Raw genomic sequence first — 19,844 nt, 5'->3', positions numbered from 1 at the left:
TTTTAAATAAAGTTAATTAAAATAAAGTAATAAAATAACATTTAATTAAGTAAAGTAAATAATATAAAATAAAAATAAATTAAGTTAAAATAAGAAAATAAAATAATAATTCAATTAAATAAAGTAACGTAAAATATTGAAATAAAATAAATATGAAATAAAATTAAAGTAAATTAAAAAAAACCAATAAAATAAAATAATAAAATTTAATTAAATATATTAAATAAGTTAATTAAATTAAAATACAATAACAAAATACTAATAAAACTGAATTAAAGTAAAATAAATAAAATAAGGTAACATGAAATAAAAATAAATAAAAATTAAAATAAATATGAAATAAAATAAAATAAATTAAAATAAAATAATAACAAAATTAAATTAAATAAAGTATCTTATAATAATAAAATAAATATTAAATAAAATTTAGTTAATTAAATTAAAATAAAAGAATAAACTAATAATACAATTAAATTAAACAAATTAAATAAAAAATAAAAATAAAGCAAAATAAATAAAATAAAGTAAAAGGAAATAAAAATATATAATAAAATAAAATTCAATTAAATATTTTAAAAACAATAAATAATAACAATAATACAAAAATAAATATAAAAAATGATTAATTACAGTAAAAGATCACTGAGCCACAGATCTTTAAAACGGCAGTCGTCAAGAGATACAGAATTCAAATAAACCCAAGAGCACTGTAAAACATGCATAACATTATTATAACAATTAAAATATTTTATTAACATATTACTATTAATGTAATTATTCAAAATGTATTTAATAATATAAAATAAATATAAAAGTATTATTATTATTATTATTACTATTACTATAATTATTATTTATATAATTTTAATTATATTATAAACATTGCATTATAATAATTATATTATCATAATTCATGTTTTAATTTTAATGTAATTATATAAAGTGAATAAATTTATATAATAAATAATACAAAATAATATAATAACAATAATAACAATTATTAATATTATTATTGATTAAATATCAATATTATTCGTATTACTATAATTATTATTTATAATATTTTAATTATAAATACTATATTATATTTTTATTGTAAAAATAATGTTTTCATTTTAATATAATCATATAAAATTAATACATTTCTATAATAAATTAAAATATATATTAAATTAATATAATAATAGCAACAACTATTATTATTATTATTATTATATATGATTGCTTTGACGATGAGTGCATTATTCACTGTTCATTCATTGCTCAGTTTCAGTTTAGAAAAACAACTAAATAATTCTTTCTAGATTTTTCTTCCCAAACATTTTCAGTGGATTGTGTGTGTGTGTGTGCGCATGTGTGTGTGTGTGTGTGTGTGTGTGTTGTTCTCCTCTAGCATGTTTTGAATAAAATCACTGCTAACAACTGCTTGCCATATGTCAGATGTTCCCACTGAAAATCTGCTTTTATCCTAAATTTGACGAATGTCCAAAATGCAAAACTCTTTTCTTTGTAGTGATCTTTATAATTACAAATGATGGATAAAAAGTGAAACTCAACTGGACTGGCAAAGAACAGCAGTTATACCGCATACGTCTCGAGCGCTTAGCGTTCGTCTGTCACCAAAATAAAATGAATTAGTAAACTTGAAAGACATTGGCAATGCAAGACAGGCTGTCTACAAAAGTCAAAGACAAAAGAGGATTTCAGACATCAAATTGTTTGGTTTTAAATTTCATGTAGGTTTTTGTGTCAGAATGTTTTGTCAATTAAGGCTTATTTAGCTTAAAAGTCATCTCTCATACATAGTTTCTCTAACAAAGTGTAAGAATCTTGATGATTCTGTGGGTCTCATCAATCAAATCTGAGCTTTATTTTGGATTCTCTATTGGATTCGGCTCAGGTGATTGGCAGGGCCATTCTACAGCTTGATTTTCTTTCTCTGAAAGCATCTGAGAGTCTCCTCGGCTGTGTTTTGTATCATTGTCTTGCTGAAATGTCCACCCTGGGTTCATCCTTATCCTCCTGCTAATGTAGATGTTGGATTGAGGCAGCTGATATTCATTTAGACTGAGGAAGGGCAGAGGAGTGCTGAAGAACTACTGAGAGATTTCAGCTGCAGTCAGAAAGTCGTAAATTATGGATGTTTTCATAAGTTAAAGATAAAAGGGGCTTTTTCATTACATTACAATAATTTAATTAGTTGTATAATAATAGTAATAATAATAATAATAATAATAATAAAAATAATAATTATTATTAATATTATCATAATAATAACACAAATAATGAAATAATAATAATAACAATAACATTAATAATTATAATAACAACAACAATAATTATAACAAACATAATAATAATAATAATAATAATAATAATAATAACATTAATAATAATAAATAAATAATAATAATAATAATAACAACAATAATAATAAAGATAAAAATAATAATAACAACACCAATAATAATAATAAAAATAATAAAAGTAATAATAATAATAATAATAATAATAATAATAACATTAATAATAAATACAAAAATAATAAAAATAACAACAATAATAATAATGATGATAAAAATAATAATAACATCACTAATAATAATATTATTAATAGTAATAGTAATAATAATATTAACAATAATAATAAATATAATGCGAATGAAAATAATAATAATTATTATTATATTGAAAATAAAAAAATAATGATAATAAAAATAAAATAATATTATTAATAATAATAAAAACAAATGAAAATTAAAAAAAAAATAATAATAACATTAACATTAATAATAACAATTATACAACAACTATTATTGTTATTATTATTATTATTATTATTATTATTATTTGTTTAATTATTATTATTATTATTATTATTATTATTATTATATTTGCCATTATTGTTAACAATAATGTCAGTGTTATTATTTTTTATTATTATTATTAGACGTTAAAATATAATTTAGTCAAACATAGTGTAAATACCAGAAAAAAAATTGTCAGGCATATTTAGCACAATTTTTATTTGGTGGCATTAAAACTAAACAGTAAACATTACAAATGCTACCCCTTCCCTCCAACAGGGAAAACCAGCAACAATGAAGAATACATGATTATATGCTGGCATGGCTTTGCAATGAAAAAAATGTATTATAATGGAAGTCAATGGGTCAAAAACAGACACCAAAGAGGAGTCAATTTGCCCAGAGTATATTGTTTTTGAAAGCATTTTCCCAGAATATGTGTCATAATATTATATGTGTAAGGCTTGTCACCAAAAATCACTCCATTTGCAAAAACACAGAGAAGATTGTGGCCAAATAAATGTAGTAAAGACTCACTGATGTTTTCTGCAGGCATGCGCACCACCGCCGGCTCGATCAGGTTGTCCGCCAGCACAAACGCTCCTTCCTCCAGGGTGTCCAGCAGCATGGTGGCAGCGTGAGTTTGCTCCGTCGAGTTCATGTCTTCCCAGGATTTGAGCGCTTCTGGCCTTAGCAGGTTGTCAACTGTGTCCACGATGGCCTGAAATGAAGAAAATAAACTCCAATCACCGACGAGACCATTTTTGCCTTTCCTTTCCCAAGAAAAACATGTAGAAATGCAGGCAACACATGGAGTAGTCAATGAGAAAACAGCCATGATGGAGAACCACGCGGTCATTGGTGCAAATATGATTGAGTTTTTGTCTTGTTTCTAGTCCAAATTAGATTCAAATTACATCACATTCAGTCTTTTAGTAGACACTTTTGTCTACAGGTGGTTTGTCAAGCCCACTCATCTGTTTTATTTTCAGAGACATTGAGAAAGTGTCAAATGCAAGTGTCTGAAAAAGTGTTAGAGAGATGAAAGAGGATGTGTTCCACAGGTGGTTTGTCAGGACCACTCACCTGTGTGGCACACTCAAGAAAAAAATGTCTTTCATAATAAAATAAAATAAAATAAAATAAAATAAAATAAAATAAAATAAAATAAAATAAAATAAAAGTAAAAATAAAAAAAGTAAAATAAAATAAATATTAAATTAAAAAGTAAAGTAAATTAAAATGGTAAAATTAAATAAAATAATACAAAATTAAATAAATTATAATAATAAAATAAATTGAAATAAAATAAAAAAAAATATTAAATTAAAAAAGTGAAGTCAAATAAAATAATAAAATTAAATAATACAATTAAATAATACAAAATCATTTAAAGTAAAATAATGAAGTAAAATAAAAAATAAATAAAAAATATTAAATTAAAAAGTAAAGTAAAACAAAATAGCAAAATAAAATACAAAATTAAATAAAGTAAAATAATAAAGTAAATTTAAATACAATTTAAAAAATAAAATAAAATAAATATTAAATTAAAAAAAGTAAAGTAAAATAAAATAATAAAATAAAAAATAGATTAAAAAATTTAAAATAATAAAATTACATTTAAAAAAATAAATAAAAATAAATATTCAATTAAATTAAGTAAAGTAAAATAATAATTAAAAAAATTAATTTAATTAAATAAAAGTTAAACTAAATAAAGTAAAACAGTAAAATTTAATCAAATTAAACAATTAAATATTAAAAATGTTAAAATAAATAAAGTAAGATTCAATAAATAAAATTGAAATAAATAAATAAATAAATAAATAAATAAATAAATAAATAAATAATATTTTTTTAATCATACTGACACTGACAGCTCCAATAGAGAAAAAGATGTTGCACAATCAGCTGAAATGCTGCTAGAATTGGTGTTTATGTATGGCTGATATATATTGCATCACCAAAAATGCTTGAGCTCATGTCTGTGTGCAGTGTGTTTAGTCCATATATTGATTATAGTGACAGGACGCTCTCATTGGTATCATTAATAAATCTTTATGTCTTCTTTGACCTGAATTTAGTTTAATAAAACAATGCAAAGACAATCACTGTAAAAACAGAAACAAACAGGGTTTAAATGAGGTTTTTCAATCTGAAAGTGTCTGACATATAAAACCATAACTGACAGGCTGTTGCTGTTTTTCCTTCCATTTTTGGGAGGAAAAATAAATCAGGCAGCGCCGGGAATACACTGGAGACGAGAGAGAAACCAATGAGAGACGAGACGCTGAAAAAAACAGGCATGATGGGAAATCAAACACCCTCCCAAAGTGTCACTGCTGTAAAATATGCTGTTTGACTTCATGATTCAACAGTTGCAGTGATATTTGTGTGTGTTTCTGCCTTAGTTTATAACAGATCAAGGCACTGTACATATACATATATACAGTTGAAGGCTGAATTATAAGCCCCCCGTATATATATATATATTTCCCCAATTTCTGTTTACCGAAGAGAAGACTTTATTAAAACATTTCCAATCATAAAAGTTTTAATAACTCATCTCTAATAACTGATTTCTTTTCTCTTTGCCATGATGACAGTACATAATATTAAACTGGAATTTCTTCAAGACACTAGTATTCAGCTTCAGTGACATTTAAAGGCTTAACTAGGGTAAGTTAGGGTAATTAGGCAAGTCATTGTATAACAGTGGTTTATTCTGTAGATAATCCAAAACTAACATTGCTTAAGAGGGCTATAGAAAAAATGTGTATACATTCCTAATGTTTAGGTCTCAAAACAACAGTTTCCTCCATCTGCATTCCTCACGGTTTCTCCTGCTGTTCTTCTTTGCTCTTTTAAAAGTCCACTCAGCTCTCGCTGAAACACTGGGACGCTTCAGAAAACTGGACTGTCAGATTCAATTTCCTATTTGGAATCAATAACGTACGGCTTTGCTTTCCTATCTGTAACGGGATCTAACTGCAGCGCTGCCAAAAAATAAAAACAATAACAAAAGTGTTGCTGAAAACTCCAGAACATGGGATGTTTTATCCAAACTCTACAGGTAGAAACCAGCTCAGCTAAAGAATGCAAACACCACTGCTGCTGTTTAAATGTTTAGGGTAAAACTTTACAATAAGGTTGAACTAGTTTATGTTGTTTTATGAATTTATGAGTGCTGTCAAACACTCAAAATAATTGTAATTGTTTAAAATGAGCGGAATCAAAACAATTATTATTTTTTTATTCTATGAAATTATATTATATAGATTAAATTGTCAGTTTATTTATTTATCTGTTTATTTAGGTAACAAAATTGTTTTGTATGGTTTAGTTTTTATGTATGTATGCGTTTGTGTCATTTATATAAATATATAAGTTTAAATGCTGTAAAAAATGCTGGGTTCCACACAATTCCTTCATGTTGTCCAAACACAAATCGATTAAGTTAACCTAATTGTTTTTACAAATTTAAGTGGATTAAACAAATAAATAAATAAATAAATAAATTAATTAATTAATCAATCAATAGCCAAACAGATAAATAAATACATAAATAAACATATACATGAATAAATAAACAAACAAACAGATAAATAAATAAATACATGAATATATAAATAAGTTAACAAATAAATAAATGAATAAACATATGAATAAACCAATATCTAAATAAATTTAAAAATAAACAAACAGATTAACAAAAAAAAAAATAAATAAATAATAGATAGATAGACTAATACATAAACAAAAAGATGAACAAACACATAAATAAATAAACAGAATAATAAATAAATAAAACGGCAGTTAAACAAACAAATAAATAAATGAATAAACAAAGAGATAAATAAATTATCTGATGAATGACTAAATTAATTATCAAACAAACAAATAAACAGATGAACAAACATATAAATAAACGAACAAACAGATGAACAAACGAATAAATAAATAAACAGATGAACAAACAAACAGATAAATAAATTATTAATTAATAAAAATATATAAATAACTAAATAATAAACATATTAATAAACAAACAAACAAACAAACAAACAAATAAATAAATATAGTAATTTCTATGCATGCTTCTGTATGCAAATAAGCCCATATTTAACACAACAATGCCTCATTAGCATATTTAAACAAAATTCTAGGAAAATTAATAGATAGATAAATAAATAAACAAACATAAATAGATACACTGACAGACAAACAAACAAATAAGTAAACAAACATATAAATAAATAAACAGACAAACAATTTTGAACATGATTTTATCCAATATAAATTTCTATGCATGCTTCTGTATGTAAATAAGCCCATATTTAACACAACAATATCTCATTAGCATATTTAAACAACATTTTAGGTCAATAAACAGACAAACAAAAAAATATATAAATAAACAAACAGACAGACAAAAAACAAATAAACAAACAAACAGACAGACAAAAAAACAAACAAACAAATGAACACAAACAAACAAACAAATGAACACAAACAAACAAACAAATAAACAAATAAATAAATAAATAGACAAACAAATGCATGTATTTTATGCCAAATATTTGACAAAAAATTAATATTTTGTACAAGAGGGTTAATGATTTTGCCCTCATAAAGAGGGTTTGTTCATATTTGACCCAGTGTTGGTTTAAGACAACCCAGCATTTTAAGTGTGTAGTGTTGTGCTGTCTACAAATGAACATAAACATGACTGAAAAATGACACCTTTTCTAGAACAAATAAACAAACACACAACTATGAAGTGTCATCATGTGGTCTTTTCTTCATTTTCTTCATCTCTTCAGTGTGTGTGTGTGTGTGTGTGTGTGTGTGTGTGTGTGTGTGTGTGTGTGTGTGTGTGAGATTCAGCATTATTTCTTCATTACCGCTGTTGTGAATAACATGGAGACAAATGTGTGGAGGACACACAGATCTGCAGAACAGCAGGAGTGTGAACCGAGCAGGTGAAACACACACACGCGCGCGCACGCACGCACACACACACACCTCTGCCACCATGACTGCGGGACGTCCATTACAGCAGAACACACACTCAAGCATTAAGAGTGAGTGCAGAAGCAGAGCATGATGGGAAAGCAGAGCAAGGCAACAGAGAAACCAGAGCGAGACTTCAGGAGGAACAGCAGACACACACACACACACACACACACACACACACAGAGGCTGCATGCAGCAGAGCAGGTGGAGACGGGCCGGAGGTACCTTCATATACGCCCTGCAAGTCCGCTCTCTTTTCTGACGCTTTTTATTTAGTTGTCAAACACAAAGACGGGAGATTAGAAACAACACACACACACACGCACACACACAGGAACACACACAGAGGAAAAGAGAAAGAGAAACAGGAGAAATAAGAGTCTGTGTGTCAGTCACATGATGAAGGAGAGCTGCACTTTAATGATCTGAGCATTGAGTCTCTCTATTATCCTGCATAAAGACTCCACTGAAACTGTGTTTGCTTCGCAGGTCAGAAGAGGACAGTTTAAACACATGCTGAAAAACACTTCGCTATTCAAATATATACACTCACCGGCCACTTTATTAGGTACACCTGTCCAACTGCTCTTTAACGCACATTTCTAATCAGCCAATCACATGGCAGGAACTCACTGCATGTAGACATGGTCAAGACGATCTGCTGCAGTTCACAGCAAGCATCAGAATGGGGAAGAAAGGGGATTTAAGTGACTTTGAACGTGGCATGGTTGTTGCTGCCAGACGGGCTGCTCTGAGTATTTCAGAAACTGCTGATCTACTGGGATTTTCACGCACAACCATCTCTAGGGTTTACAGAGAATGCTCAAACAAAGAGGAAATATCCAGTGAGCGGCAGTCCTGTGGGCGCAAATGCCTTGTTGATGCCAGAGGAGAATGGCCAGACTGGTTCCAGCTGATAGAAAGGCAACAGTGACTCAAATAAGCACTCGCTACAACCGAGCTCTGCAGAAGAGCATCTCTGAACACACAACACGTCCAACCTTGAGGCGGATGGGCTACAGCAGCAGAAGAGCACACCGGGTGCCGCTCCTGTCAGCTAAGAACAGGAAACTGAGGCTACAATTCACACAGGCTCACCAAAACTGGACAATAGAAGATTGGAGAAACGTTGCTGCTCTGATGAGTCTCCATTTCTGCTGCCACATTCAGATGGTCGGCTCAGAATTTGGCATCAACAACATGAAAGCATGGATCCATCCTGCCTTGTATCAGCGGTTCAGGCTGGTGGTGGTGGTGTAATGGTGTGGGGGAGATTTTCAAGGCACACTTTGTGCTCATTAGTAACAATCAAGCATCATTTCAACGCCACAGCCTACCTGAGTATTGTTGCTGACCATGTCCATCCCTTAATTAGCACAGTGTCTCCATCTTCTGATGGCTACTTCCAGCAGGATAATACACCATGTCTTAAAGCGTGAAACATCTCAGACTGGTTTCTTGAACATGACAATGAGTTCACTGTACTCAAATGGCCTCCACAGTCACAAGAGCTCAATCCAATAGAGCACCTTCGGTGATGTGGTGGGCATCATGGATGTGCAGCCGACAAATCTGCAGCAACTGTGTGATGCTATCATGTCTATATGGAGCAAAATCTCTGAGGAATATTTCCAGTAGCTTTGTTGAATCTACGCCACGAAGGATTAAGGCAGTTCTACTAGTAAAGTGTACCTAATAAAGTGGCCAGTGAGAGTATATTTTCTATTATAATTTTTTTTTTGCTGTTGCACAGAAACCTCATTGAATGGGTTAGTTCAGTTGCATATGAAAACTCTGTTTTACTCTGTTTTTCATTTGTTACAAACCTCTATGAGTTTCTTTATTCTGTTAAACATTAAAAGAAGATGTTTTGTTGGAAACCAGTAACCATTGACTCCCACAGTATTTGTTTTTTCTACTAAGTAGATGGTTACAAGTGTTCAGCTTTCTTTAAAACATCTTCTTTTAATGTTTAGCAAAATAAAAAAAACTCATAAAGGTTTGAAACAACAAGAGGGAGAGTAAATAATACAGGATGGATGGATGGATGGATGGATGGATGGATGGATAGATACATAGATATATGGATGGATGGATGGATACACAAATAGATGGATGGATGAATGGATAGATAGATAGATAGATAGATAGATAGATAGATAGATAGATAGATAGATAGATAGATAGATAGATAGATAGATAGATAGATAGATAGATAGATGGATAGATGGATGGATGGATGGATGGATGGAAAGAAGAGATGGATGGATGGATGGATAGATGGATGGATGGATAGATAGATACATAGATATATGGATGGATGGATGGATGGATACACAAATAGATGGATGGATGAATGGATAGATAGATAGATAGATAGATAGATAGATAGATAGATAGATAGATAGATAGATAGATAGATAGATAGATAGATAGATAGATAGATAGATAGATAGATAGATAGATAGATGGATGGATGGATGGATGGATGGATGGATGGATGGATGGATGGATGGATGGATGGATGGATGGATGGATGGATGGATGGATGGATGGATGGATGGATGGATACACAAATAGATGGATGGATGGATGAATGGATAGATAGATAGATAGATAGATAGATAGATAGATAGATAGATAGATAGATAGATAGATAGATAGATAGATAGATAGATAGATAGATAGATAGATAGATAGATGGATGGATGGATGGATGGATGGATGGATGGATGGATGGATGGATGGATGGATGGATGGATGGATGGATGGATGGATGGATGGATGGATGGAAAGAAGAGATGGATGGATGGATGGATAGATGGATGGATGGATGGATAGATAGATACATAGATATATGGATGGATGGATGGATGGATACACAAATAGATGGATGGATGAATGGATAGATAGATAGATAGATAGATAGATAGATAGATAGATAGATAGATAGATAGATAGATAGATAGATAGATAGATAGATAGATAGATAGATAGATAGATAGATAGATAGATAGATAGATAGATGATGGATGGATGGATGGATGGATGGATGGATGGATGGATGGATGGATGGATGGAAAGAAGAGATGGATGGATGGATGGATAGATACATAGATATATGGATGGATGGATGGATGGATTGATGGATGGATGGATGGATAGATAGATAGATAGATAGATAGATAGATAGATAGATAGATAGATAGATAGATAGATAGATAGACTCAGCTTAAAGTGACATTTAAAGGCTTCACTAAGGGTAGGTTAGGGTAATTAGGGTAAAGTTAGGGTAATTAGGCAAGTCATTGTATAACAGTGATTTATTCTGGAGACAATCTAAAACTAATATTGCTTAGGAGGGCAAATAATATTGACCTTAAAATGGCTTTAAATAAATTAAAAACTGCTTTTATTCAAGCCGAAATAAAACAATTAAGACTTTCTCCAGAAGAAAAAATATTATAGAAAATACTGTGAGAAATTCCTGAATCTGTGCAACATCATTTGGGAAATACACAGGGAGGGCGAATAATTTTGACTTCACCTATATGAAGCATCATGGTCCTGTGAGGCACAACATTTAGCTCCACTTTATGTCCACACATGAATCTCAACTCGGCTTAATAACAGCTTTCTGAACTCCACATGGCATTCAGTTGTAATACTTCTGGCGTGTCCACCATTAAAACAGGCGGTTAATGAATGACATTATATTCCTCATCCATTTACAGGTTATAAAGTTGACTGTAGCTGTGTGGTCTCTCGGTTTTTCCCTGTACTTGAACACACTTGGGCCAAAATATCATGCTGTAAAACAGTCCCTTAACAGACTTTTTCCACAGATGCATCATGTGACGTTATTGCAACCCACACTCAGCCAAAGTCCTCTTAAAGACATCTGTCTGCATTGAATTAATCACTAAACCTTCAGCCATGCATCTGTGTACTGCATTACAAGTCATCAAGTTAGCCTACTCAAGTAATCCATTAAAGGGACAGTTCACCCAAAAATGAAAATTTACTCATGGAAATGCATGTTTTTGTTAGCAGGAAGTTGCTAGGCAACAGAGGCATTCATATTTAACCCTTTAACGCATAAGTTTTAAATATTCCAGCTTGCCCCTTCTCTGTGAGTTTGTTTGTGTGACCATTCTAGACTATCCCAACTAGATTTCACCTTCTCCTGCAGCGCAGTGAAGTCTAGATGGGATACAGCTAAGGATACTCACGTCAATATAGAATAATTTTTGTGACACTGTACAACAAATAATGTTTTATATTACCGTGAGGGTTGGGTTTAGGGTTCAGGTAGGGCTAGATGCTAATAAAAGACAATTAATGTGTAACTTAATAAACAATATATGGGTCGCTGGTTCAAGCCTTGGCTGTCATTTCTGTGTGGAGTTTGCATGTTCTCCCCATGTTGGCATGGGTTTTCTCCGGGTGCTTCGGTTTCCCCCACAGTCCAAACATATGCACTATATATGAATTGGGTAAGCTAAATTGCCCGTAGTGTATGTGTGTAAATGAGAGTGAATGGGTGTTTCCCAGTGGTGGGTTGCAGCTAGAAGGGCATTCACTGCGTAAAACATAAGCTGGAATAGTTGGTGGTTCATTCTGCTGTGGCAACCCCTGATTAATGAAGGGACTAAGCCAAAAAGAAAACGAATATTGCCGCCTTCATATACATCCGCATGCATTTTACAAGCCTTAAATGTTTTTGTCTTGTAGTTATGTGTATTTGAATGTCTGAAACCGAAAATAAATGTTAGCACGGAAAAATAGTTATTTATGACAAGCGATGCGCACCTCTTACAGTCAGATTTGAGTTTTAGCAGTTGATGACGTGCGCTCTGAACGTTTTAATCACACCGGTGTGATCGTATGGTTCAGGGACCAGCCAAAGCTGATCACTGGTGTGATCGTATGCCTCAGGGACCAGTCAAGGCTGATCACACCGGAGTGAATGTATGATTCAAGGATCAGCCAAGGCTGATCACACCAGTGTGATCGTAAGCGTGAAAGGGTTAAAATCACGAGAAAAAAGTAGCAGATACGGAAACGTATGCAGTCATTTTAATATTCAGCTCTATTGTGTTGTAGAATTTTAATAAAAATAACTATGTTTGAAAGAAATATACACATATTTCTATAAATAGATATGTGGGATTTATTTCAACAAAGTTATTAAGTTGCAAAAGTTTAAAAAGGTCAAAATAACCGCCTTGGTAGTTCAAGTGCCAAGTAAGCCGTGACTGAGAAATTATGGGAAACGTGCCAAAAATATTACGTATTGTTTGGATTTAGGTCCCCCAGAATGAGGGTTATGAAATTGACCTTCACAGAGATAAATGAGCTTCGCAAAAATAGGCCTGTAATTTATACCCACTGTTTCTGAAAGACCATTCCAACATCCCACGACTGAAGCTGAAAGAGTGTTCAGAGGAGATTAAAGACAGCATGAAACTGAACTTGAGATCGTCTTCTCTGCTCTTTTATGAGATGTAGAAAACTGAATCAGCTCAGAAAATGAGAACAAATGAGGGCTGGACTGGATTTTGTTTATGAGGGATTGACTGGATGGTTGTGGTTTGCTATTGGTGGATCTTATGGGAGCGAGAAATATTAAAATAAAATAAAATAAAATAAAATAATAAAATAAAATAAATTAAAATAAAATAAAATTAAATAAAAAATAAATAAATAAAATAAATTAACAAAAAAATAATAATATGAATAGTAATAATAAAATAAATGCCAAATTAAAATACAGATGTTAATTTTTAGTTCTAGTTAACAATTTTGGATTTTTGTAATGCATTAAATGCTAAACTATAATTAATAAATGCTGTACAAAACTGTTCATACTTGGTTAATGTTAGTTAATATAATTACTAATATGAACTAATGGACCATAAGTAACGAAAATAAAATTTGCACACCTAAATTATTTATAATATTTTGTATATTTGCTATTATGGACTAATGCGCCATAAGAAACAAAAATAAAATAAAAAATTATTTAATAAATTAATTTATTTTATTAATAATCATAAAGTAATAATTAAAAAACTGAATTAATCAGGTAACTTGAAAAAAAAGGATCCATTGCTTAATGTTAGGTAATGTATTTACTAACTTAAACACTGAACAACACATTCAAAATATAAACAAATAAACAAAAACAAATAATTGAAAAACGAAATAAAAAATAAAACAAAATAAATAGATGAAAATAAATAAATAAAAATAAAAAGTAAATAAAATTATAAAAAGTAAATACAATTAATTCAAAATAAATAAAAATAAACAAGTAAATAAAATAAAAATAAAGTAAAATATGCACACCTAAATGATTTACCTTTTTTTTTTTTTAAAGTGCAGCAGTCAATTATTAATTCAATTTTGAGTTCTAGGAAACTTTTAAAGTCTTCAGTGCAAAGACAAATTGGAGAAATATCTGAATATTTTCAAAGCTGAAGTCATGGAGAGTATAAAAATATGACTGAAAGGATGCCGCAGAGCCTGTCCATTAAATCCATTTCAATTAAACATGGCTTTGAATGTGGATCTGCCTTATATAAGAGACTGAAGAGAGAGAACTGCAGAACTACTGGAGCAGAGAAGAAGACGAAGAGGAGGAAGAAGAGGACTTATATATATATATATATATATATATATATATATATATATATATATATATATACATATATATATACAGTTTTTATATGGTTAATTTAAGTTTTAAACTAAATGGAAATGAAAACAAATATGAACTAAAAAAATATTTTACTGCATGTTAAGTTCTGTATTGATTATAAAATATTACTTATCACCTATAAAGCTTTAAATAATCAAGCTCCTGTTTATCTAACCAACCTTCTGTCTTAATACAATCCAACCTGCTCTTTAGGATCTCAAAATTCAGGGCTTCTGGTTGTACCTAGAATAGCAAAGTCCACTAAAGGAGGTCATGCATTCTCATTTATGGTTCCTAAATTCTTGAATAGCATTCATAATAATGTCCGAGGCTCAGACACACTCTCGCAGTTCAAAACTAGACTAAAGACCTATCTTTTTAGTAAAACATACTTACAATGCATCGCATAACAGTATGATGGATGAATGTAGGTGCACTGGGCTTGACCACCACCTGTAGGACACACTCGTCATGTCTTAACGCACCTGACATTGTGTTAGAAACTCTCATATGCTTTACATGTTTGTTTATATAACTGCTATTTTCATTTATAGCACTGCATTTTTGCATATTGTTTATATACACTATGAACAGCAGCTACACTAATTATTTTCTTCATTCTCTATTTACATCAGGGGATACCCATTCTGAGGCCCCTAGAGACTATGCAGCGCCATTGATGCGATTCAAGACCTGTGAAAAGATGATGCTAAGGTATCCATAATCCTGGACCAGGTCGTACCCTGAGCCCTGAGCAGATGATGTGGTGGTCATGGAGAGCATGAGATTGATTGCTGAAAGACCACAGTGACAGACGAGTCTTCGCATTGATTTCGTGGGCCAGCCTGACCCCCTCCCCCTGTTTAGTCCCATATTTATCAAGGGGTCACACCAGTGGAATGAACCACCAACTATTCCAGCATATGTTTCATACAGTGGATGCCCTTACAGCCACAACCCAGTACTAGGAAACACCCATACACATTCACAAACACACTCATACACTGGCCAATTTAGTTAATCAATTCCCCTATAGCACATGTGTTTGGACTGTGGGGGAAACCGGAGCACCCGAAGGAAATCCACACATACACTGGGAGAACATGCAAACTCCATGCAGAAATGACAACTGACCAAGCCAGGACTCGAACCAGCGACCAAAACTTTAAAATTAGAATAATATAAATATTAAATAGCATTATTAATAATACATGAGCAGAAACTCTGTAATCAATCTGGAAGTCTCTGGAATGCTGGTCTGGAGCTCCGTGAGCTGAATATATTCAGGAAAATCTGCTATTCTACATTAATAACCAATACAGAGATCCGCCACCGTGCACAGAATTATTACCTCTATTATATAAATCAATAAAGCGGTGCAGGAGCGATGTCAGAATCTGCTGGAAGAATTACGTCCAAATCCACCACTGTGATTTTCTAATGGGGTTTTTCATTGAATGGGGAAAAATATCAAGGGTAAATGATACTTTAATGTTTTATTCGATTAATCGCCCTCCTGTGAATTTCCTTTTAGATATTTCCTAAATGATGTTGAACAGATTCAGGAATTTCTCACAGTATTTCCTATAATATTTTTTCTTCTTATTTGTTTTATTTCGGCTAGAATAAAAGCAGTTCTTAATATATTTAAACCCATTTTAAGCTCAATATTATTTGCCCCCTTCAGCAATATTAGTTTTGGATTGTCTCCAGAACAAACCACTGTTATACAATGCCTTGCCTAATTACCCTAACTTTACCCTAATTACCCTAGTTAAGCCTTTACATGTCTCTGTAAGCTGAATACCAGTGTTCTTGAAGAATATCTAGTCTAATATTATGTGCTGTCATCATGGCAAGGAGAAAAGAAATCAGTTATTAGTAATGAGTTATTAAAGGTTCAAGAAACCCTCGAGTACTTTTTTTGAGATGTTAACAGATGTGTGTGTATTGAGCATCAGTTAAGATAATGTTAGCACCTGTCAGCTTTAATTGAGGGGAAAACTTAATAATTTGGAGTTTTTGTCCGCTAATTTCATCTTCTGGGTTTAAAATGATTTTCGGGGCGGATCAAAATCAGCGACATAGCGCAAAACTGCAAGTGCAAAGATGAGGCGTCGAGTTCTCATTATTATTCATAGCGGAGTTTTCTTATCCTATGGGAAGAGCCGGCTTCTTAATTATTCATGACTCCGCGTGCTTTCCGAAGCCAAGACAGACCTGCCAGTGCCAAGCTGTGAGATACGGACCCACGGCACACAGTATTTAGCTGTTCATGAAGGCTTGTATGTGTTTCTTTTCATTATCCACAGGGTTTGTTGCATGTTTTTCCCTGCAATGCTGTCAGGGCTGATACAGCAAAGCTGTTTGTGTTCATTAAGCATTTTTGTCGGGAGAGCAGTACGAGAATTGAAGAATGGCGGACGTTGTCTTTTATCAGGAGTTCGTTCACATTTAGACACATCGCCGTGCAGCTGTGTTCACCTAAATCCTCCAGATTACCAGCAATGATTAAAACAGACAGGGCAAGAGACCTGCTGCACTGAGTCTGCATTCAGACCTATGATTCAGACCTGGGGATTGAGGGAGAAGTCCTCATTGTGTTTATATGAACACGATCAGGGCTTTACATGACATTTTTTGATCACCAGCCACAGTGGCTAGTAGATTTCCAACATTACTAGCCACTTGCCACTTGTGGTTTGGAAAATATATTTTATATAAATAAATGTGACTTCGACATGCTAAAATGACTTGATTTAGATGCTGTGTTGTCCCAGATCAGCAGTTACTACACACAAATGGTTGGTTAATCTCATATTAAAGAAATGTTACTGTAAAGGATGATAATTAAACTATATTAACTAAAATAACTGTAAGCAAAGGAAAGCAGGTAAAATCATACCACGAGCGATAATGAAAGGATGATCATGTGCCTGAGAATAATTAAAAGGAAAGCAGTGACTGCAGCTGTTGCTTACAAATATATATATATATATAATTTTTCAATCTTGAGCTCTTAAAAGCAGCAGGACTGTGGGTACACGAGCAGCATTTTTTGTCTAGTCTTTTTCAAAGAGAACCGATCGCAAGTGAACGGAAAAAAAGTGCAAGTAAACGGGAGGGCGCATTCTTTAAACAGCGTACAGAGTAATCATCCTCTTATACCAGGGGTCACCAATCTCAGTCCTGGAGGGCCGATGTCCCTGTAGGGTTTAGCTCCAACTTGCCTAAACACACCTGCCTGGATGTTTCAAGTATACCTAGTAAGACCTTGATTAGCTTGTTCAGGTGTGTTTGATTAGGGTTGGAGCTAAAATCTGCAGGACACCGGCCATCCAGGAACAAGTTTGGTGACCACTGTCTTATACGGTATTCACCTGCTTTGTTTCGCGCGAACACAGTTATTGTTTTCAGTCGTGCTGTTTCTCGATTCTAAGATTACATTTGCACGCATTTTGGGCCATCCTTATTGTCGAGTCGAACCCTGCTTTAAGAAAACTACAATGTAAAAATGATTTCCAACCTGCCAAAGTGGCTAGTAGGAGAGGCTGTCTTACCTGCTGAAATCTAAACGCATTTGGCGGGTTGGCGGGTGTTAATGTAAAGCCCTCAACACGATTATCTTTGTAATGATATAAATTGTGGTTATCTGTATATGGAATTACGAATAACAAATGTAGCAGGGCATTAAATTACTGTTCATTTCTTTGCATTTGAACTTTGTAAACTATAAACTCATGCGTCTCCTCACGGTTTGTGTCTCGTTTTGTGCGCTAACTAACAACAGCTGTTCTCTCCCCTCCTTCTCCCCTGCTGGCCACGCCCACTCCTGCCCTTTCCTCGTGGAGCTCCACGCCAACTATGATGCATCTTTTGACAAAATTCTGAGGTAGACCTGAACCGAAAGCGTGGGGTGTCATGACCCTGTAAAACTATTATGTGTAGAAATGTGTTGAAAAAGAAATCTGCTCTCTGTATAATATTGTGTTGTTAAAGTAACTTGATAAGAGCGTGCAGTTAATGTTGTAGAACAAACCCTGTGTTTCCCACGGGGCTTAATTTACTCATTAATTGATATTATAAAACTGATCAAACCCCACAGGAGAATCTCAAGAGAGTCAGCAGTAAGATCTTCTCTCTTTAATGTTTTCAAGTCTTTTCTGCAGCACTCTCTTGAACAAACATTTGGACGTTTCACATTTAAGTCCAAATCTGTCTGGGTTGGAAACAGGTCTAGTGGTGGAGAATTGTGTGATCTGCTTTGGTGTTGATGGAGAGCGGTGATGATAAATGAGTCTTGGGAATTGCTGTCGTTATATAAACCATGGTGGCGGGACTAAAATAACAAATGACACTTCAGCGAACAATAAAGACTAGCGTCCCATCACTCATCCACACGGATAAAGCTGGACTTCATAACTTTTTTTTTTTTCAAAGATAACTTTCTCCTTACCCTAAAATAATACAAGCGTACTGTGAATCGATGTGTTATTTATTTATGAAATTTTTCAGTTGGAAAGTAGATGCGAAAAAGTAAAACAGGTTGCTCCGGGTACGTTTCATTGCACGTTTCTGATAACAAATCCACTAGAGGGCGCTGTTTACATTTTTTTTGCGAATCTGAAATACGTTCAACCAAATAATCAACCTATATTTTTTTGGGAAACCACAAAAATTTGCTTAAACAACCATTTGACTGCAATGTCTAGGTAAAAGGAACCCTAGGGGGCAGTATTATGGCAACGGTTTTTGTTTTTTTACTAACAGTTTAAAATAATGGTACATTAGTTAATGTATTTACTAACATGAACAAACTATTAGTAATACATTGTTTATGGTATTTATTAATGTTCGTTGACGTTAGTAAATTTTATTTAATTTAAGTTAAATACGGTTAATTCATGAATATCTGTCCCAATAAAACACGTTTTTCTTGTTGTAAACTTATTGGAAATACATTCTTTAGCCCACATTTTTGTGAAACTGCTAAAAAAACATACTGTAGCACATGTTTGACTGCAGTTTGTAGGTGAAATGAACACTAGGGGGCAGTATGATGATATAATTTTTTTTTCTTTTTCACACTAATGAAATTTATGGGACATATTACAAATGAATAAAGAATTATTTTGGTGCAATTCTTTGACATCTTAACACTGTCTATGATTTGTACTAAACACATCTGTGTCATCTATCTGTCTCCATATGGACACTTTTCTGGTGTTTGGTCATTTTATATGGTGTTTGTGCTGCAGAGCGCTCGGGTTCGAGTCTGATGAAGCACGCGTACACAAAAGAAATAAAAGCAATGT

General features: G+C 32.4%; 1 protein-coding gene across 7 annotated transcripts in view; it reads right to left on the bottom strand.

Moving 5' to 3' along the window:
- Window positions 1-19,844, bottom strand: part of adgrl2b.1 (adhesion G protein-coupled receptor L2b, tandem duplicate 1) — a 235,089-nt gene that overhangs the window by 56,141 nt on the left and 159,104 nt on the right. For 4 of the 7 annotated variants that reach the window (NM_001366847.1, NM_001366848.1, XM_087238746.1 and 1 more), the window contains 1 exon segment: window positions 3,345-3,528. In NM_001366847.1, coding sequence (NP_001353776.1) covers window positions 3,345-3,528 — 184 coding nt within the window. 7 annotated transcript variants of the gene reach the window in all.

The sequence above is a fragment of the Danio rerio genome, chromosome 2 (assembly GCF_052040795.2).
Source record: "Danio rerio strain M-AB ecotype USA chromosome 2, GRCz13ab, whole genome shotgun sequence".
Classification (NCBI taxonomy): domain Eukaryota; kingdom Metazoa; phylum Chordata; class Actinopteri; order Cypriniformes; family Danionidae; genus Danio; species Danio rerio.
This window is presented reverse-complemented; position numbering and strand designations above follow the sequence as displayed.